The sequence below is a fragment of the Heptranchias perlo genome, chromosome 22 (genome assembly GCF_035084215.1).
Source record: "Heptranchias perlo isolate sHepPer1 chromosome 22, sHepPer1.hap1, whole genome shotgun sequence".
In the NCBI taxonomy this organism is placed as follows: Eukaryota; Metazoa; Chordata; class Chondrichthyes; order Hexanchiformes; family Hexanchidae; genus Heptranchias; species Heptranchias perlo.
This window is the reverse complement of record NC_090346.1, coordinates 8,496,175-8,518,939: the sequence shown is the minus strand read 5'-3', so window position 1 is coordinate 8,518,939 and position 22,765 is coordinate 8,496,175. Positions and strand designations below refer to the sequence as shown.

The 22,765-nt window shown below is 46.3% G+C and overlaps 1 protein-coding gene across 3 annotated transcripts in view; it reads left to right on the top strand.

Moving 5' to 3' along the window:
• The window catches only part of sdk1a (sidekick cell adhesion molecule 1a), a 682,245-nt gene that overhangs the window by 649,437 nt on the left and 10,043 nt on the right, over positions 1–22,765 (top strand). For all 3 annotated transcript variants that reach the window (XM_068002895.1, XM_068002894.1, XM_068002893.1), the window contains 5 exons: positions 5,118–5,255; positions 5,636–5,797; positions 14,566–14,691; positions 16,367–16,531; positions 18,331–18,468. In XM_068002895.1, coding sequence (XP_067858996.1) covers positions 5,118–5,255; positions 5,636–5,797; positions 14,566–14,691; positions 16,367–16,531; positions 18,331–18,468 — 729 coding nt within the window. The remainder of the gene's footprint in view (positions 1–5,117; positions 5,256–5,635; positions 5,798–14,565; positions 14,692–16,366; positions 16,532–18,330; positions 18,469–22,765) is intronic.

Here is a 22,765-nt window from a genome sequence, read left to right as displayed (position 1 = left end):
AGACATCGGTCCATCTAGTCTGCCTTCTACCATCCAGGTTGTCGCATGATACAATGATAATGGAGTTGTTGACTAATCATAGCAATTATGATGAGTCAAAAGGCAGGTCTGGCCTTTTATATTGAAGAATGCCTCGACGACACTCTCTCAATGTAAAAGTGCTTTATGAGTCACACCTGAATGAGAGGGGAGAAAACATTGAAAAGAAAAGAAAATTAAATGTTTTTGGTGCTGTTGTAAATTGAAGATCAAGGAGCCAGGTTTAGATTTATTTTTCCTTGTTGTAAATGAAACCATTGTTATTTACATTCACTAATGGTTCCATTTCTTTCACTTATTGTTGCATCCCTTTTCAGTAGTTTCTCTCATCAAAATATATGAGCCCATTTGTGTGAGTTCAGATTTCAATGGCTGCATTATCCTATTTTCAGTAAGCTAATTGTCAATATTGAATTGGTTCCATGAATTCAATTTTAGCCAAGCAATGTACTTAAGATGGTGTCAAAATAGGCCACCGATAGCTGGATTACTGTGATGAAGTCTGAATGTTTTTATGTAACAGTCAAAATGAAGTTATCATGGAAATTGGGAAGAAATAAGTGCATTATTCTGTTGTAGACTTCAATGTGGGACTAACAATTATGGATGAAAAAACTCTTTAGAATTGACACGCTGTTACCAGGACCCGGTCGGTCTCCTGAAGGTTGTTTGTATTTTTTTGTTAAAGTTTTACTGTAAATTGTTCAACAAAGTTATATATATTTGTTAAGAACGTAAGCATAGAATGAATGAAGCCATTTGGTCTATTTAGCCTACTCCTTTCAGCAGTGTACAATTTGCATGATAAGGGACTCTCCCCAGTTTATTTAGTCCCTGAGGGAGATAGCCACTCTTCAAACCTCCAGCAAGAAAATTTCATCTGACTCCCAAGAACAAGTGAGTGGAAATTCCAGGTTGTTGATCTAACAATATAATCGTTCAATCCACAGTCCCAACAAAACTGGTTTGCTTGATTATTATTTTTATTTTACTTCTTGACTGAAAAGCAACTCACTCAGGTGAAGAAATGAAAACAAAAAAAGAACAACATACTGTTGTTCTGTTTTCTGTTTTTGAAAAGAAAAGAAATTCACGGGCAAAGGGCCAATAACCCACATGAAAGGGAAACGTCAGATCTGAACAGTTCACTCATCCTCATCGCAAAGGGTACAGGAAAAAACATAGTTCACATCAATGCAAAAAATGTTACATATCTTATGGTTGTTTTATCTTAAATTTACAATTTCTCCTTTAGCTGCCCACCATTTCACCCGTTTATAATAATGTGTTATTCTTGACACTGGGTGATGATGTGACAAACTTTTGCATTGAAATATGTCCTGTTTTATTGCTCAGTTCAGCCACTTGCTAGTGATACAAAGAAACGCAGTCAGATACTGTAATTTAATGCAGTATTTACTGTTGGCTGGGAGGGATTTCTTTTGCTGAAAATAAGCAGGAAGAAAGGGGAATCATTACAAGGAACATGGTTGATCTTGATTCATAATCCTTATTAATGCCTGATTCAATTTCATTTTTATTAGGCAACAATAACAGAGTGTTTCATCTCACCACTAGGAAAATTACATTCTTCTTTACTTGTTTGATTTCCATGAAAAATTAGGATTTGCTGTCATCGACAGGGGAAGGGCGAATCACCCAGGGACACTGCCGCTTTAAGAAACTTTTCAGAAGACAAACTTCCCTCTTTCCACTCATGACCCCTCCCCAATCATTGTTGGTAAAATTATTGTGGAAAATGGTACAATTTGAAGAAAGTCATGTACTCACTGAGAGCAAGACATCAACAACACCAACAACAACTTGCATTTATACAGCGCATTAACGTAGTAAATCGTCCCAAAGCACTTCACAGGAGTGATTATCAAACAAAATTTGCACCAAGCCACATAATGAGATATTAGGACAGGTGACCAAAAGCTTGATCAAAGAGGTAGGTATTAGAGAGCATCTTAAAGGAAGAGAGAGAGGTAGAGGAGAGGTTTAGGGAGGGAATTCCAGAGCTTAGGGTCTAGGCAACTGAAGGCACGGTCGCCAATGGTGAAAATCGGGGATGTGCAAGAGGCAAGAATTGGAGGAGCGCAGAGATCTCGGAGGGTTGTAGGACTGGAGGATGTCACAGAGAAAGGGAGGGGTGAGACCATGATGGGATTTGAAAACAAGATGAGAATTTTAAAATCGAGGCATTCCTGGACCGGGAGCCAATGTAGGTCAGCAAGCACAGGGGTGATGGGTGAACTGGACTTGGTGTGAATTAGGCAGCAGAGTTTTGGATCAACTAAAGTTTATGGAGGGTGGAAAGTGGGAGGCCGGCCAGGAGAGCATTGGAATAGTCAAGTCTAGAGGTAACAAAGGCATGGATGAGAGTTTCAGCAGCAGATGAGCTGAGGCAGGGGTGGAGACGGGCGATGTTACGAAGGTGGAAGTAGGCGGTCTTGGTGATGGAGCGGATATGTGATCGGAAGCTCATCTCAGGGTCAAATAGGACACCAAGATTGCGAACAGTCTGGTTCAGCCTCAGACAGTGGCCAGGGAGAGGGATGGAGTCAGTGGCTAGGGTGCGGAGTTTGTGGCGGGGAGCAAAGACAAAGGCTTCGGTCTTCCCAATATTTAGTTGGAGGAAATTTTTTGCTCATCCAGTCCTGGATGTCGGACAAGCAGTGTGACAAAACAGAGACAGTGCAGGGGTCGAGAGAAGTGGTGAGGTAGAGCATGAATCTGCTCTAGTCATGGTTCCTTAATTGTTCCAGTGCCACCTGACATTAGAATGAGCAGAGTGACTAAACCAGTCTTTAAGCAGATGGTACTGACTCTGCCTTTGGCACAGTCATCAGGATTACTCAATGCAGTCACTTCTGGGCCAATTCCAATCAAACTGATGCTTACAGGAGGAACCAGTTTCAGCCAACTAACCTCACCCATGCACTTCTCACAAATGCAGTCTTCTACAAGACTTCCTTTGGTACTGTGTCTCTGCCATTACAAGTCTGTCATAACATACTGTATTAGGAATCTGAGTTTTTACAGCCTGTAGCAGAATCTGCAGCAGATTTTCATTTACAGGCCAAGTATGGAAAATCCTCAGCATGGAGCAAAGTATCTGTTCCTTCAGGAGAAAAAAATCCACTCTGGCTGCCGTGCATACAGGGGGGAAAATTGATCCAAAGTTACAAAGGGCTCGACTTTCGGACGTCTGAGACGGCAGGTTCGTGGCCAGGGGGCTCTGAAAATCGGGGATTCCCGGGACGGGTCCGGAGACCGGCTCCAACCCGTCCACTTCCAGGTTCCCCAGTGACGTGCTTAGATGCGCGTACAGCTCCCGCATGCGGGAAATTAAAGCTAGCGGGATCCCACTTGAACCAATTATTTACATAGTCCAGGTCTTTTGCAGACCTGATTGACATGATATTTTAGGAGGGGTGGGATTTTCAACTCAACTGAGACTGTTTCCCGTACTGGGGGAAACACTCCCAGTTGAAATGGACGTGTGGCAGCTGCAAAGGTCCATTTGACAGGTGGGGGGGGGGGGGGAGACCCTCACTCATTGCAGGAGGCCACTCTGTCACTTTGGACAAAGTTTGGCCTCCACCACCCTCCTCCTAACAATAAAATTCACCAATTCGCAGAAGGCACTACCCTCGCCACAGGTTCTACAGACCGAGGCTCAGCTTCCTGGACCTCTCTGAGGAGCAGTGCATACAGAGGCTCAGAGTCACTCGACATTCATGCCGAGCTGCTCCCAGCTGGCCCGAGCACCATCTTCTTACCTGTCGCTGTCAAAGTCACCACTGCCCTCAACAACTTCTCCTCCGCATCCTTCCAGGGTACCACCGGGGACATCGCCAACGTCTCTCAGTCGTCTGCACAAAAGAGCCCTGCAAATACACCTACACCCACTCTGCAGTGACACAATGGGTGGTATCAGTTGTGGGTCTTCGTAGTGATCCTCAGGAAAGGGAATTATTGCACAAACCAGACAAGATTCGCAAAGACGTGGCAGTAGTGGTGACAATATAATATGTAATGTGAGTTGATCAGAAATCAAATATAAGTAAAAACCATGACAAACCCTCAAACACCCTTGTGCATCCCCTTCATGCTCACGACACGTTTGCCTTACGCTTCCTACTGCACATATGTGATGCATGCCCTGTGGCTGCAGCACAGGTTGTGGCAGGTTGGGTGAGGCTGACCGTGAAAGAGATGCATCAGAGGGTGAGTATGAGATAGAGCCATGAGATTGTGTGAGGATTGGGTTGAGTGGTAGTAGTGGGATGAGTACTGGCGAGGTGAGTAAGTGCAGGTAAGATGAGGGTGAGCTTTGAGTGGGTGTGAGGAGTGATGTGATAGAGTAGTGTTGGCAGTGCAGAAGGAGATGTGGGATGGGGGCGGTGATGTGGCAGACGGAGTGTAGGGGAATGAGTAAGTGTACTCACTTCGGCTGACCCACTTAGGTCATTGAAGCGTCTTCTGCACTGTATGCAGGTGTGCGATATATTGGTGGTGCAGGTGACCTCCTCTGCCACCTCGAGCCAGGCCTTTTGGTGGCAGAGACAGGCCGCTTCCTCCCGTCCGACGGGGAGAAGATCTCTGTCCTCCCCCTACTCCTCACCCCATCTAGTAAGACCTGGAATGAGAAATCATTAAACCTGGGAGCAGCTTTCCCCCTGGGCTGCTCCATGCTGTAATTTTGCCTATTTTCTGCAGCATCAGTCAGTGGAGGACTGCCCCTTTAAATAGAGCTCCTTCAGCTGACAGCCTATGATGCGGCTGCGCAGTCCGCCCGCTGCGCAGCTTTCCACGCGCCCAGTCGACCCCCCGCTGCCAACCCGCCTCCCTCCTAAAATCGAGCCCAATATATCAGCACATCATTCAAGATTACCAGCTTCCCTCCTTTTACCTGTATAAAGGGTACTTTTCTTGTAATACTCAAATTCTTAATGATATGGAGACACTGAATTCAAACGAAAATTGAGTTGTGTGCGTATGAAATTGAAAGTACTGTATTTAATTATTTTTGTATGTGTCCTTTTTGTTTTTTCTTGCTGATACAACAGCTCCAAGTGCTCCCAGTTATATTACATTTACAGAAGTTACCACCACTACATTGAAAGTGTCCTGGGGAGAGCCAGCCATGCCCAATGGAGTTCTCGAGGGATACAGATTGGTCTACGAGCCATTGGAATCAGTACAAGGTACAATACATACACTAAGAGTTGGGAACGGTGCTAAGTAGAATGGCTTGTTTCTCTGTTGTGTAGAAATCTATCTGATGAAGTTTCCAAAAGAAAGGGGGGTCATTTTGACTTTCTGCGATAAAGTAAGACGGGTGATAGCGAATTGGCAGCCCACTTTACATCTCTCACGATTTTTATTTCCATTGACCTGTTTTACACTAACACACAAAGTCTGAATTCCCCCAAGTGAGTTTCTAATCCATCTTAAAAGGGCAGCCCAACTGTTTAGCAGCAGACTCAAATTGCGCTGTTGACAAATGCTTACATTTATCCTCTGGCGCACTGTATAGAGTGTTGATTTTGGTACAGTTTGTTTATTTTTCTTTCTGTTTGTTTAGGTGTGAGTAAAGTGGTGACGGTCAATCTTAGAGGCAACAATCAACGCTGGCTGAAGGTCCGGGATCTCTTTAAAGGTGTCCCTTACTGCTTTCATGTCCAAGCCAAAACCTACACCTTTGGCCCTGAGATACAGGCTAACGTTACATCCGGACCAGAAGAAGGTAAGGGTCTGAGTTGTGTTTCTCTGCATGCGGATGTTGCTATCTCACTGGATTGACTCATAGGGCTCGATTTTCAGATGTCCGAGCGGGTGCGTTCGTGGCGGGGGGCCTCCGAAAATTGGGGATTCCCGAGGCAGGTCCGGAGCCCGGCTCCAACCCGCCCACTTCCGGGTTCCCCAATGACGCGCTTAGATGCGCGCGCAGCCCCCGCGTGTGGGACTCCCACCAGCAATTAAAGCCGGCGGGATCCCACTTAAATCAATTAATTTGATACTTCAGGTCGTCAGGAGACCTGATTTGGAGGATATTTTAGGAGGGGGAAACACTCCCAGTTGAAATGGACGTGTTGCAGCCAACAGCCTGAGGCAGCTGCAAAGGTCCATTTTACAGGTGGTGGGGGGAGACCCTCACTCATTACAGGAGGCCACCCTGTCTCTTTGGACAAAGTTTGGCCTCCACCACCCTCCTCTTAACAAAAAGTCACAAACTTGGAACCTCAACCCCGGTGTGCAGACACATTTACCTACCTTGCGGACCCCCTCAAACGTACATCTTCCGGATGGGGGCCGCCATAGCTGCAGTCATGACCTCCTCGGAGGGCGAACAGCATCACCAGCCTCGCCGGCCACGCCGTCTACCTCTCACAAGTGGAGCTCTACAACAGAGCGACACATCCACCTGCACAGCAGGAGGGAGGGCAACCGCAGAGAGAGATGCGTCGCAGAGGGCACTACCCTCGCCACAGGGTCCACAGACCGAGGCTCAGCTTCCTGGACCTCTCTGAGCAACAGTGCACACGGAGGCTCAGAGTCACTCGACATGTAGTTGTGAACATCTGCAGCCTCCTTCATGCCGAGCTGCTCCCGGCTGGCCCGAGCACCATCTTCTTACCTGTCGCTGTCAAAGTCACCACTGCCCTCAACAACTTCTCCTCCGCATCCTTCCAGGGTGCCACCGGGGACAACGCCGGCATCTGTCAGTCGTCTGCACAAAATAGCCCTGCAAATATACCTACACCCACTCTGCAGTGACACAATGGGTGGCATCAATTGTGGGTCTTCATGGTGATCCTCAGGAAAGGGCATTATTGCACAAACCAGACAAGATTTGCAAAGACGTGGCAGTAGTGGTGATAACAAATTTTTATGTTTTTTTGCGAAACAAACAAAAGTAAATCAAAAACATGACATTTTGTCTTACACCCTTGTGCATCCCCTTTCTGCTCACAAAACCTTCGCCTTAAGTTTACGGGAACCCCTACGTGGTGCTACCCCTGTGGCTTCAGCAGAGGTAGTGGCAGGTTGCTCTCGTCCATGCCCTGACCAATGAGATGCTTTGCGCGGACGCCCTCTGGGTTTCGGTGCCCGTGAGGGCCCCTCCAAAGACTGCTCCACCTGCACCTGTGCAGGAGCAGACTCGGTCACCTGGAGAGGAGGCAGCATTGCGGGTACTGGTTGAGAGGGGGGCAACGGGTGAGACGTGGCTTCCCCACTTCCATGTCCCCTTTCACCATCATCCTTTTCCTGACCCAGGCCCACATCACTCCTTCCACCCTGCTGGACGACAGTTTGAAGGACTTGTGTGAAGCCTTGGAAGGCCAGTTGTAAGGTATCTGACAGCCTGTTTAAGACGGCAGAATGTTGCTCACCCTGAATCCGAACGGCCTTTGTCAGGGCCTGAATGGACTCATTGTTGAGCCGTGCTTGCCACTCGATGGAGGCTAGCCTTCTCTCCATCGCAGACATTCCCACACCTACCGCGACACTATCTCAGAGATGCCTTCACGTCCCTGTGACACTATCTCGGAGATACCCTCCTGTACCTGTGCCACCATTCCACTCATGCAGGTGTTGGACTCCTCCATCCTCTGCGCGATTGTGGAGAGTGCGAGTGGCAACTGTTCCAGTACCTCGGCAATGTGCTGCTGGCCCTCGATGACTCTCCTTTTCACGGCTGGCCCCCAGGCTTCAGCATCTGGGTCCAGCTGAGCACAGACTGGAGAAGAGTGCTCCCACCAACGCTGACTCTCCACGGCTGCCCCTGCCACCAGGGTCTGCTCATGCTTACATGTGCGTGGTGACTCACCATGTGCAAGCCCAACTAAGTGAGGACGGGGACCCACCGAAGTGTGTGTATCTATGTTGGTGGATGGCTGGCTCAGATGTGACGATGCCCCCTCAGAGGCCGGCAGGTCCTCTGAGGAATCGCCCTCCGCAGTCACGGCGCTCGCAGATGGCCCTGCAAGAGAACAGAATGCAATATTAAGCATGTGGACAGATGTTGAGGTGCTGCAGATGCCAAGTGATGCTAAGATCATTCGCTATAATGAGTGCTGAGTGTTAGATTTCTGTCACCAGCCGCTTGTGCACTCCCAGTCTCGGCGTCCGCCACGGACAGGCACTCCAGTGTCTGGCTTATTTCTAGTGCCTGCTGCTCCGCGTCTGTTAAGACCACCTGGTGTGGCGGGCCCCCTCCAGTCCTTGCCCTCTCCCGGGCATTCTGGCATCTCTTCTCCTATCAAAGCAAAACACAGAGGCGTGATTGAACGATGGTTGCATGGTGACCCGCTGCATGCATTGGTGTGGGTGGGGGTGAGCGTGAGGGAGATGCGTGGGAGGGTGCGTGTGAGACATCGCCATGAGATTGTATGAGGATTGGGTTACGTGGTAATGTTCGAATGGGAACTGGGGCGGTGAATAAGTGCAGGCAAGGTGAGGATAATGTTTGAGTGGATGTGAGGAGTGATGCGAGAGCGTTGTGGTGGCAGTACAGAAGGAGTTGTGCGGTGGTGGAGGTGATGTGGAAGACGGAGTGTGGGAGAATGCGTAAGTATACTCACTTTGACTGACCTGGTTAGGTCATTAAAGCGCTTCCTGCACTGGACCCAGGTTCTGCACACATTGCCGCTGCTGCTGACCTCCTCGGCCACCTCCAGCCAGGCCTTCTTGGTGGCGGAGGGAGGCCACCTCCTCCCATCCGATGGAAAAAAAATTTCCCTCCTCCTCCTCACCCCATCGAGCAGCACCTGGAGTGAGGAGTCAGAGAACCTTGGAGCAGCCTTGCCTCTGGCCTGCTCCATGATCCAAAATTGCTTCTTTGCTGCAGGAGGAGCATTGGAGGACTGCCCCTTTAAATAGGGCTCCTCCTGCTGACAGCCTGTGACGCGGGTGCGCAGTGCGCCCGCTGCGCAGGTCTGCAATGGGAAACCCGGAAGCACGCGTGAGTACCTTCAATTAGGCTGCGATCGCGTGTGGAGCACCCCGATTTCACTGGGCGCGTTACCCACATGCCCAGTCGACCCCCCGCTGCCAACCCGTCTCCCTCCTAATATCGGGCCCATAGTGACTGTTTTCATTCAACACTCTTCCAAAAGGAATCCGTAACACTTGAGGTTAATTACAAAAATATGCTCATGTCCAAATATTGCAATATTTGTTTTTGAGGAATAATTCGTAGCTGCTCTTGTTCTTACTTTTTTACACAACTGTCAATCAATGTTGGGATCATAATACATAGCGTTATAGCACCATTCTTTGAGGGTGTCAATCTCAGATAGGATTGCCATCTCTGGTTGGATGTATTCCTGGAGGTTTGATCACATGACGTCCAATCATGTAACACTTACCTGCAGTTTGTAAATATTGTTGTATTTGTCTTATAAAGGTTGGGTCCCCTGTAGTTGAGTGTCTTTGCTTGTGGTTTTGCATGTCGCACGAGAAGCTCTGAGAACCGGGCGGCCGCCCACAAGCAGCCGAAGAAAGTACACAGGCGCAAACTGCAGGCGTGAAATTCGCATGGCCCTGGATACATTGTGACTGAAAGTGATTGATTTCAGGTGGATAATGTCAGCAAAGCAGATAAGCATTTGCTTCAGCATCAATGGCTCCAATCCAAAGGGAACCTTTAGTATAACAATGGTAATTACACATAAATTGCTACAGTTGAGCGTTCCGTACTGCACACCGTTAAACCTGAAATCCCACGGCATTCACGCAGCCATTAGATCTACACCTTAAGCACCAACATAAATGTCCGCTCAACTCGAGTCCATTGTGTATTTGCTTGATGGTTATTAATTACTTAATGAAATGAATATTCATTATGATGTTTCTCAGTTCCTTCAGAAAATATTAATAGTTTCAGTAAATGCAGAGCTTAAGATAAGGTTTGAATTATTCATCTCTTTTGCCATTCAATTTGTTTTTATTCCACTGATACCTGCCAAACAGCAAAGGTGTGTCTTTGTGCTGCTGTGCCTGATCTCTCAAGCAATCCTGAAATTTCTGGCAAATTTGCAATGAAAAATAACCAAAGAAGAGCAACTTGGGATTTTTTTAAATATTTATCATTCCATATTTGCATCTCTGCGATTTTAGCTAAATAAATAAACGAGCTCTCAGAACTGAAACATTCATTCTGAAATGAAATTAAATGCCCAAGTGGAAAATGCCCACAGCTGCTCTTGGATTGTAAGCATTTTTGAAAGCAAAAGAATGGCTCTCCTCACTTACACACCCTAAACCTTCTTTTGAAAATCATTAAATGAAAAGCTCTTTAAAAAATGTTGATAAAGCAAAAGTGTAAGAAATGCACTTGGGTGAAAAAACATTGATTCAATTTAATTACAAACTAATCTTTTTTTAAAAAAAATTAAATCATTCAAGTTACCTGGATTGTTCTTTTCAGTTTCATGTTGATAACAAGGTACATACAACCAAGCTTTGTGAGAAGAAGCTTTCATTGAACTATAACGGTTTATTTATAAATTCATTTGATCTGAACCTGCCCCCAAATAATTTCTTTTTTGTGTTTTCGCTTTCTAAAACTTATATTTCCATTCCCCTGCTGTTCTTGTGTTACCTTAAACTAAAAGCAACCCCTGCCTTGAAATTAAAGTGAATATTACCAGAGGTGGTACATTCGTTGATTATTACCTGGGCCCCAGATACAGCACGACCTAAGCCAGCAACACGGACAATAATGTAAAGCACACTCCGCACCACTGAAGCCAGAATCACCGCTGTCATTGGTCACTTAAATCCCATGCTCAATACTCCCCACCCCCAACTTGCGAAGTTCTTGTCCTTGCTCTTTCCCCCCTCCGACCATTGGCTGCAGTATGGAGATGATAACAAATGGCGAGCGTTCATGACAGCAGCCGATACGATCACCAGGCAAGCTCGGCTGACATCGCAGATTTTTCTCCCAAGTTGATCATGGGAGATCAGCCCTCAATTCCAGGAGACTCCTGGACGATCCAGGAGGGTTGGCAACCCTAGTTTCAAATTGCACTAGGAAATAATCAGAAGTAAGAACCACAAGATAGGAGATAGTTAAAAGACTTTCTGTGATGATACACCATTTTTTGAAATAGTCTTTGTGTTGTTTAATGCAATCCTAACAACAAATACAATGTCAAAATCAACAGGAGTATCCAGAAAACACCACAAGTTAAACATGCTGGGGTGGGGAGTACGGTAGGTGGGACTACTAAGATCTCCCTCAATCAGCACATTGATGGGGCTATATTTTATTCTTTACCTTGCCAATTTTCTCCCTCCCCCTCCTCTTCTAAACGTGTTGACTCCATGCTGGTGCACAGTTCCACAAGTTCCTGGTCACCCTCCAGTACTTGCTCAAATGGCCATTATTTATGTGTTAGCCTTGACAGTGAATGTCAAGAGGCTATTGCACCAAAATTGCACCACTAGATTGATTCCTGGGATGAGATGGTTGTCCTATGAGGAGAGATTGAGTAGAATGGGGCTATACTCTCTGGAGTTTAGAAGAATGAGAGGTGATCTCATTGAAACATATAAGATTCTGAGGGGGCTTGACAGGGTAGATACTGAGAGGTTGTTTCCTCTGGCTGGAGAGTCTCATGATAAAGGGTCGGCCATTTAAGACTGTAATGAGGAGGAATTTCTTCACTCAGAGGGTTGTGAATCTTTGGAATTCTCTACCCTGGAGGGCTGTGGATGCTCAGTCATTGAGTACATTCAAGGCTGAGATAAATAGATTTTTGGACTCTAAGTGAATTAAGGGATATGGGGATCGGGGAGGAAAGTGGAGTTGAGGTCGAAGATCAGCCGCGATCTGATTGAATGGCGGAGCAGGCTTGAGGGGCTGTATGGCCTACTCCTGCTCCTATTTCTTACGTTCTTAAAAGGGGCATCAGAGTCAAGCATGATGCTGTTTGGGTTATAATTTTGATATGCCATCTGAAAGAATCTTTCACAGCTTGAAAGTACAGTAATCATTTCTTTGTGGGCTGACAACATTTGAGAGCCAGAAAAAGTTCCTTCTTATTTATCGTTCTTTCATGCAGCCTTTAGATTCTGTTCATATCCCCCAACTCCACAATGTGCTCAAAAGGAATAGAGGGTTTTTTTGTAGAGTTCCATTATATGAGTGGCAGATTAGCTACTACCATGGGGGATGGTGTTGGTGTAGAGAACACGTTTATGATTTTGCTACATCCAGCAGACAGAGGGAATGGTCGCCTATGATGAGTTTCAGATATCAACATTGTTAGGGAGGGTGGTAAGCAAAGGACAGCTACTTCTCCGAAGGGGGAGAGAAAACCAGAGTTAGTTCCCCCAGCCAATTCTTACCAGCCAGTAATGGAGTGACATTGACAAAAGCCTAAGAGCAGGTTGCCTGCCTGCCCTCCGAGCCAAGGCATGTCCCTGCATGGGAAGAAGTAATTAGTGGGATTGAGGTAGACAGAGAAAAATCATGTTTTTTTTAGACCTGTATTTCCAACAGCGTTGAAGGATGCACTTTCATTTTGTGGAATGTGAAATTGGACACTTGGCAATACACAGTAAAACATCTATAGTCCCACCTAATGAAGTTCACTAATACATGGTAGATCAGAAACATCACACAATAATTCTCTAGACCAATCCCATGTGATCCTACATTTAACAGAGGAGCTTTGAATATGGATTCACAGGGGAATCTAGTGAACAGTGTTTGTGCTATAACTAGTACTTTCCCTCAGAGACATCTGCTACCATGGTAAATATGAGTGTTGCCATGACAGTTTCTGATTCAGTCAATAACCAGCCGTTACTTTGTGCACTTACACTTTTCCCACCTGCACAAAGCAGTTCAGATAGTGTGGGATTTAGGTGTGTATAGAAATGAAAACCGTTTTAAGTAATGTTAGTATCATTGAAATGGCTACCATTTCTGGATTTTTAATATTACCATCTAAGTGATCAAATAAAGGGCCCTCCAAAAAACATCAGTCTTCATGCAATTGCAAATTGTCATTCGTAAATTACATCCTGGATTCATTATTATGGTGTCACTGCTAGTTTGTAATCACTTACTCCAATGGGGTAGATACAGAGAAACTATTTCCTCTGATGGGGGAATCAATAACAAGGGGACGTTCTTAAAATTAGAGTCAGGCCGTTTAGATGGGAAATTAGGAAGCACTTTTTCACACAAAGGGTAGTAGGAATCTAAAACTCCCCTAAAAGGCTGTGGATGCTAGGGCACAATTGGAGCTTTCAAGACAGATCAATAAATTTTTGTTAGGGCATCAAGGGATAAGGAGCTACGGTGGGTAAATGGAATTGAGGTACAGATCAGCCATGATCTAATTGAATGGTGAACAGGCTAAAAGGGCTGAATGGCCCCTGTTCCTAATATATTTATAATTTATTTGATGGAAACCTTAGACTTCCCCTTGCCTGGACTTCTTCCTACCTTCCCCAGCTGCTATTCTAATCAGATTCCCCCTCCCCTCGTTCCAGAACTATTCCCTCCGGTCCCTGGTGAAATCTCGCTGCCGCCCATCGGCCTTCACATCATTCCCACTGGCTTCAGGCGGGAGTCACCATGGGGTCATTTAAATAAAGCCCAGGCCTCACTCTCGTGTCGTCATGGGAGCTTCCCTCCTGCCCCGGCCCCCATACACCGGACCCCCGCCCCAGCTCCCAGACACTGCACCCCTGCCCTGACGGGATTTGTGTGAAATGAATTGAGCCAACTGGGGAAATGCCTGTGAAAAATATCACCTAAGTGTTTTCAAAATGAGAGCCTTGGTAATTATAGAGAGCAACATGTCCAGAAGTGATTGAGTAGATATTGTAACCAAAAGGGAGCCATGATTGTGCGATGGGCAAGAAGCTTTTCTGGGAGAAGCTGTTTCTTATAGGTTGCTTACACAGATGTTTCGCATTTGGCAACGGGTTCCCCTGGGTGACCTCTTCCTGCAGTGGGGCCTTTGCTGTCTGTCCGCTTTGTTGACTTCCTTCTCCTTCTACGTCCTGATCCAATGCATCAATGTGGAGTCCTTCGCAAAGTGCAAAATTGTGCGGCACGCAGCAAATGACAATAATGCGTGAGACCCTGGCTAGACTATACTGCAGTGCTCCCCCAGATCACCCCATTCTCGTCGGACATGGGGTTATAACGAGAAAATTGTGCCAGCTACCTGAAAATCAGTTGCAGAATAGTACTGACAACAATCAAAGATAAGATTGCATCATGCATCATGCATCATCCGACCCTCCTGCCCAAAGGAAGTTATATTACAGTAATGTCATCTCTGATTAGGGTGAGGCAGGGGCCTGCAGAGCATTGTAATTATGTATGCGTGTGTGTCAGGGGCACATTTACTTTCTGTCACTCTACAATCTTGTAATCTATAATAATTATTGAACATTGGCATTTCTAAAAATTCAGGTAGCATTTGAATGTGATTACTCCTATGTTCTTTTTATAGTGAAAGTTCTTGCCTTTTTGCACAGGTTCCCCTGGTCCCCCTTTGAACCCCTCGATTAGTGAAACAGCATCTACTCTCACTGTTCATTGGGCACAGGGTGTGCTGGGAGCTGGACCAATAAAAAGCTACGTAATCGAGGCACGCCCCTCAGGTGAGCACAACTGATCGTCAAGTGGAATTCCCTGAATACTGACCTTGCCACACTTTGAGCCTCAATAAATTAGAAGAGGATTTTTATGTTTCCTGCATGTAAAACTAAATGCTGAATGCTTTTTTTAATAATGTAAGTAAAATATATTAAAAAAGAACACCCCTGTTGGAGAATTCCTTTGAAAAGGTTTCTTTATTTTTAAAAAATCTCCTGTTAGAAAGAATCATAATGTACAGCACTGTGTCTTACACTGAAGATACCAGTTTCAGGTCAGGTGGATGCTGAATCCACACTGTCAGCCCTTTTACTTCTTCCTAACAGGTAAGACATTTAAGAAAATTGAACTTTGAAAGTCATTCTTTGACAGGGTAGCTCTCCTTTAATATATTTTTCTTATATAAAAAAAGAACAACTTGCATTTCTGTGGCCCCTTTGGAAAAAACGTCCCAAACCACATCACAGAGGCAAAATCAAAAAAATGGATTCCGAGCCAAAGGAGATATTAGGAGAAGGGGCTAAAAGCTTGGTTAAGAGGTGGGTTTTAAGGAGGGTCTTAAAGGAAGAGAGGGAGGTGTTGCGGGAGAAGGATTTAGGGAGGGAATTCCTGAGCGTGGTGCCTAGACAGTTAAAGGAACAGTCACCAATGGTGGGGCGAAGGGATAGGGGGTGTGCAAGAGGCCAGAGTCAGAAGAATGGAGAGTTCAGGGGTTTGTAGAGTTGGAGGAGGTTACAAAAATAGGGAGGGTGAGGCCATGACCGGATTTAAACACGAGGATGAGAATCTTACGTTTGAGGCATTAGGGAACTGGGAGCCAATGTTAGTCAGGGAGGACGGGGTGATGGTCGAGCAGGACTTAGTGCAGGATTATGAATATGGTCAGCAAATTTTTGGATGAGCTAAAGTTAACAGAGAGCGGAGAATGGGAAGCCAGTCAGGTGAACATTGGAATAGTCCCATCTGGAGGTGACCGAGGCATGGATGGGGGTTTCAGCAATAAATGGGCTGAGGTGGAGCGAAGATAAGCAATGTTGTGCAAGTGGAAGTAGGCGGTCCTTATCGGAGGATATGGGGTTGGAAGCTCAGCTCAGGCAAGAAGTCTGATTCAGCCTCAGACATAGACTGCGGAGTGGGATAATGTCGGTGGCAAAGATACGGAGTTTGTGACGGAGCTGAAGACAATGGCTTCAATCTTCCCAATGTTCTGACGTCTAATGTAAGAAATTTCAATCCATGACTGGGTGGCAGGCAGTCTGACACCACAGAGGTGGTGGAGAAGTCGAGCTGAGTATCATCAGCATAAATGTAGAAGCTGATTCCATGACTGCAGATGTTGTCACCGAGGGGCAGCTTGTAGATGAGGAAAAGGAAGGGGCGAAGGATAGATCCTTGGGGAACTCTGGAGGTAATGGTGCAGGGTGGGAGGAGAAGCCATTACTGGAGATGCTGTGGCTACAATCAGTTAGGTAAAAGTGAAACTAAGCGAAGGCAATCCTCTCTTCCTTCCCAAATCATTAGTGTTAAGATTGTGTCAAAATGAAGCTTAAATAAGAAGAGAAATATGTTAAATATTATTAATGGTATCAATCCAAACTGAAATCCTTAGGTTTTTTTTTTGCTCCATGGTATCTGCTTTTAATGTTTGGTTGTTTTAACTTGATTGGTTTGTATTTTTAGATGAAGGATTGTGGGATACATTTGTGAAGGATATCCCTAGTGATGCAACATCATATGTGCTTAGCCGAGACCAACTGAAGCAAGGAGTGAGCTATGAATTTCGGATCATTGCAGTCAATCAATTTGGGTATGGGGAACCAAGTACACCATCCACAGTGAGATCAGGTAATTAACTTATTGTTCTACTGGTTGCTTAGCCCAATTAAGTGGGCATAGTGGGAGGAGGGACTGAATGGAGAGTGAATTTTCCTGGATGCTCTTGTCCACTTCCTACTGGCAGGTAACAAAGCATTGGCAGAAGCCTGACTGTTAGCAAACTGTCTCTTTATCATCTTAGCAAGAGAATATTAATGGTGCTGAGGACCAATGTCAGAAGAAAAAAATAGAATCACACTCATCTTTGATTTGATTTATTACAATTTCCATCCTTTATTTTGTCATTTAAATTATTCCACTAATAGCATCTGTATGTATATATTTGATCACATTTCTTTCTGGATGTTATAAATATGCGTTTTGGTTCCTACTGCCAGCTATTTCCTGCTGTGCTGTAAGAGAACAGAACTTTAATGAAAACTGTTGCAGTTTGATATTAATTCAAGGTCACCATCACCAGCTGCAAAATGTGACTTGGATATGAATGTAAAAGGTATGATCAGTAAGTTCGCTGATGATACAAAAATTGGTAGGGTGGTAAATAGCGAGGAGGATAGCCTCAGTCTGCAGGACGATATAGATGGGTTGGTCAGATGGGCGGAACAGTGGCAAATGGAATTTAACCCGGAAAAGTGCGAGGTGATGCACTTTGGAGGGACTAACAAGGCAAGGGAATACACAATGAATGGGAGGACCCTAGGCAAGACAGAGGGTCAGAGGGATCTTGGTGTGCAAGTTCACAGATCCCTGAAGGCGGCGGAACAGGTAGATAAGGTGGTAAAGAAGGCATATGGGATACTTGCCTTTATTAGCCGAGGCATAGAATATAAGAGCAAGGAGGTTATGATGGAGCTGTATAAAACACTGGTTAGGCCACAGCTGGAGTACTGTGTGCAGTTCTGGTCGCCACACTACAGGAAGGATGTGATCGCTTTGGAGAGGGTGCAGAGGAGATTCACCAGGATGTTACCAGGGCTGGAGCGCTTCAGCTATGAAGAGAGACTGGGAAGATTGGGTTTGTTTTCCTTGGAGCAGAGGAGGCTGAGGGGGGACATGATTGAGGTGTACAAAATTATGAGGGGCACAGATAGGATGGATACTAAGGAGCTTTGTCCCTTCGTTGAGGGTTCTATAACAAGGGGACATAGATTCAAGGTAAAAGGCGGGAGGTTTAGAGGGGATTTGAGAAAGAACTTTTTCACCCAGAGGGTGGTTGGAGTCTGGAACTCACTGCCTGAAAGGGTTGTGGAGGCAGGAACCCTCACAACATTCAAGAAGCATTTGGATGAGCACTTGAAATGCCATAGCATACAAGGCTACGGACCAAATGCTAGAATATGGGATTAGAGTAGACAGGGCTGATGACCGGCGCGGACACGATGGGCCGAAGGGCCTCTATCCGTGCTGTATGACTCTATGACTCTATGACCCATTCAGTAATGGTGTATACTTATTTCATCAAATAAAGGAATGTCTTAATTTTTTTGGATTTTGTGTAATTTAACCATCTCCAACAATTTTTACAGGCCAGCAGTTGAAAGCACTATTTCCATGAAGTGGGGATGGAATGAATGTGCTTCTAAGAAGTGTAGAATGCAAGCTTCGATGTGCAGCATGCGAGCCATGTTGTGATTTTGCAATTCTTTGAGATGTGCATAGTGCATGCAGTCCGTCCAACTGCTCACTGAGAAACTGCTCACTGAGGGATGTGACTGGCTGGCTGCAAAAACAAGGAGGGGTGGAGAGAGATATTTCATGTTAGATAACAGTTACTTATATTTCGATCTTTGCTCTGGATTTTCCTCCAGCTCAGTTGGGAGATCCTCCATTTTATGAAGAGTGGTGGTTCCTGGTGGTGATGGCGCTCTGCAGCCTTATTCTCATTCTGCTCATGGTGTTTGGGTTGATCCTACACGGACAGAGCAAGAAGTACAAGCACAGCACTGGTAAGATATTCACTACCATACAGTATGGAGAATTGTAATCATTTTAATCTATGGTATTGTTTTTAAATTGAAAAAATTAAAAAGTGTAAACCTGTCACATATAGTCCTTTGTTATTCAATTATCAGTGCACAAAATTAATACACAGCTTGATATTTGGATTGTCTCACTGTCTGTACACAATACCGCAGACTTATAGATATTGTAAGGAATCTTACAACACCAGGTTATAGTCCAACAAATTTATTTTAAAATCACAAGCTTTTGGAGATTATCCCCTTCGTCAGGTGAATGAGTGAAAAGGGTCTCAAATCGCATATCTCTGCCATTTGGGTTTCTTTCTGTCTGTCTGTGTAATTGACACAATGTACATCCAGTGTACTGGGACGTGCTGTTCTCCGTGACTGGCCTGTTTGAACAACAACGACACCTTTTGATTGGTGTGATGCTGTCCCAGCCTAGTATAAGATATGCGATTTGAGAACCTTTTCACTCATTCACCTGACGAAGGGGATAATCTCCGAAAGCTTGTGATTTTAAAATAAATTTGTTGGACTATAACCTGGTGTTGTAAGATTCCTTACATTTGTCCACCCCAGTCCATCACCGGCATCTCCACATTATAGATATTGGTCACCCTCACCTCTTCTATCCTTTCTATCCTCTCTACCATCCATTTCTAACCTGACCTTCCTCTTTAAAGTCCTTGAAAGCATCATCGTAATCCAACTCTGCACTCGCCTGTTTGAATCATTTGAGTTTAGTTTCCATCCCACCCACTGCATCAAGTCACAAATGGCATCATATTCGATACAGACCACGGCATGCGACTGCTCCATGGCTGTTGACAGTCGATCACTCTATCCTCCTCCACCACCTCTCCTCTCTGGTCTATTTGGCACTGCCCTATCATGGTTCCACTCCTACCTGTGCTAATGGAATTAGTATTTCTCCTCCCCTGGCATGCCCCAGGGCTCCATCTTCGACTTTCTGATATTCCTTGTTTACGCACTGCCCCTTAGTGGCATTATCTGGAAGTTTCCTTCCATATATATGCCAACAACACCCAACGTTACCTTTCTGCCACCGCCCTTGACTCTCTTTGTCACTGTGCTGTCCAGTTGCAATGGAGCCTGAAGTTTCTTCAGCTCAACGTCAGTAGGACTGAAGTCATCCTATTCAGCTCCGGCAAAACACTGTTCACTCAAGCTGAACCCAGTGAACATAACCACAACGTCCTGCTCAACCCTGATCTGAGCTTGAAACTCCACGTCCAATCCATCACCAAAATCTCCTGCTTCCACTTTGCAATGACATCTACCGATGTCCCTACCTTACCCATACTCCTGCCAAAACCCTCATCCACTCCAGGCTTGATTTCTCCAGTGCTCCCTTATTCACATTCCAGGCTGTTACTTATACAACTGCAATTCATCCAGAAATCTACTGTTCCTATCCTATTCCTACCAAGTCCTATATTTGCACCATTCCTCACCGACCTCATTGGCTCTCAGTCCCCAAGAATATCATATTCAAAATCCTTGTTGTTGTTTCAAATCTCTCCATAGCCTCTTTCCCCCACATTTGTCCAATCTTCTCCAACCCCACATCCCAGCATACATCTTCTGCTGCTTTGTCTCTGGCCTATTGTGTGTCCTCCTCTCCCCTGCTCCAGCATCTTTGACCCACTACAACCTTGCATTCTGACAGCACCTTGCTACCTCCCTTCCCTTCTTTAAAAGCCTCCTCTTTGACTGTGTTTTCAGCCACCTCCCTTAATTTCTCTTGCACTTCCTGCTTGTGGCCCCTGACCCTCTGTAAATCACTAAGACTGCAAGTTGTTGTTGGGTCTTAACTTTGTCTTCATTCTTCATTTATGATGTCTGATATAAAGAATTCATTTACCAGATCTCCCATTTTCTGATATTTGTACACCATTTACTTAGTACATTTATCTATCTATATAAATCATTGAGAGAATCTGTTACAGTTGAAAGTGTCAAAAGTATTTTAAAATAAAGAGAAGAAAGGCAGACACGTTGGGGTCGATTTTAGCACCCGCGATCGGGTGCGTTCCTGGCGGGGGGGGGGCCCCACGAAAATCGGGGATTCCCGGGGCGGGTCGGGAGCCCGGCTCCAACTCGCCCACTTCCGGGTTTACCACAGACGCGCTGACGTGCGCGCACAGCCCCCACATGTGGGACTCCCGTCGGCAATTAAAGCCGGCGGGGTGCCACTTAAGGTAATTATTTTGGTATTTCAGGTCGTTTACAGACCTGATTAACGTGACATTGTAGGAGGGTTGTGATTTTACAAACAACTAGGACTGTTCCCCGTACTGGGGGAAACACTCCCAGTTGAAATGGACGTGTTGCAGCCATCAGCCTGTGGCAGCTGCAAAGGTCCATTTGACAGGTGTGGGGGGAGACCCTCACTCATTGCAGGAGTGATGTGGATTGCAGGAGGCCACTCTGTCACTTGGGACAAAGTTTGGCCTCCACCACCCTCCTCCTAACAACAAAATTCACCAACTTGCACACTTACCCCGGTGTCCAGACACATGTACCTACCTTGCGGACCCCCTCAGATGTACATCTTCCGGATGGGTGCCGCCGTAGCTGCAGTCATGACCTCCCCGGAGGATGAACAGCATCACCAGCCTCGCCGGCCACGCCGTCTACCTCTGACACGTGGAGCTCCACAACACAGTGCTGTGACACATCCACCTGCACAGCAGGAAGGAGGGCAACCGCAGGGAGAGATGCGTCGCAGAGGGCACATCCCTCGCCACAGGGTCCACAGACCGAGGCTCAGCTTCCTGGACCTCCCTGAGCAGCAGTGCACACAGAGGCTGAGTCACTCGACATGTAGCCTCCTTCATGCTGAGCTGCTCCCGGCTGGCCCGAGCACCATCTTCTTACCTGTCGCTGTCAAAGTCACCACTGCCCTCAACAACTTCTCCGCATCCTTCCAGGGTGCCACCGGGGACATCGCCGATGTCTCTCAGTCGTCTGCACAAAAGAGCCCTGCAAATACACCTACACCCACTCTGCAGTGACACAATGGGTGGCATCAGTTGTGGGTCTTCATTGTGATCCTCAGGAAAGGGCATTATTGCACAAACCAGACAAGATTCGCAAACACCTGACAGTAGTGGTGCCAATATAATATGTAATGTGAGTTGCTCAGAAATTAAATATAAGTAAAAACCATGACAAACCCTCAAACACCCTTGTGCATCCCCTTCATGCTCACGACACGTTTGCCTTACGCTGCCTACTGCACATATGTAATGCATGCCCTGTGGCTGCAGCACAGGTTGTGGCAGGTTGGGTGAGGCTGATTGTGAAAGAGATGCATGAGAGGGTGAGTATGAGATAGAGCCATGAGATTGTATGAGGATTGGGTTGAGTGGTAGTGGTGGGATGAGTACTGGCGAGGTGAGTAAGTGCAGGTAAGATGAGGATGAGGTTTGAGTGGGTGTGAGGGGTGATGTGACAGAGTAGTGTTGGCAGTGCAGAAGGAGATGTGGGGTGGGGGCGGTGATGTGGCAGACGGAGTGTAGGGGAACGAGTAAGTGTACTCACTTTGGCTGACCTACTTAGGTCATTGAATCGTCTCCTGCACTGTATGCAGGTGGGCGATATATTGGTGGTGCAGGTGACCTCCTCTGCCACCTCGAGCCAGGCCTTCGTGGTGGCAGAGGCAGGCCGCTTCCTCCCGCCCGCCGGGGGGGAAGATCTCTGTCCTCCCCCTCCTCCTCACCCCATCCAATGATACCTGGAGTGAGGCATCATTAAACCTGGGAGCAGCCTTCCCCCTGGGCTGCTCCATGCTGTATTTTTTCCTATTTCTTGCAGCATCAGTCAGTGGAGGACTGCCCCTTTAAATAGGGCTCCTCCAGCTGACAGACCTTATTGCGCACGCGCAGTCAGCCCGCCGCGCAGCTCAGCAGCGGGGAACCCGGAACAACAATCAGCCTGCTATTGCGCGCGGGGCAGACTGATTTCACCGGGCGCGTTACCCAATCGCCCCCCCCCCCCCCCCGCCGCCCTGGTAATATCGGGCCCTTTGTGCTATTTTTCAGAGCTCAAACTGAAAGTTTACAAGAACCTTCCATTCTCAAGCAAACAACAGCAAACCCTGCTTGACCTCAGGCTGTGATTACATACAACAATTGGACTTTGTGGCTTTAAGTGGGACCAGCTTAAACACAGCTCCTTTCAGTAATAGAATAATATATTGCACAACCTGTATAATGATCCTGTCATTATAAAACAGCGTTTCATCTGATTCCCA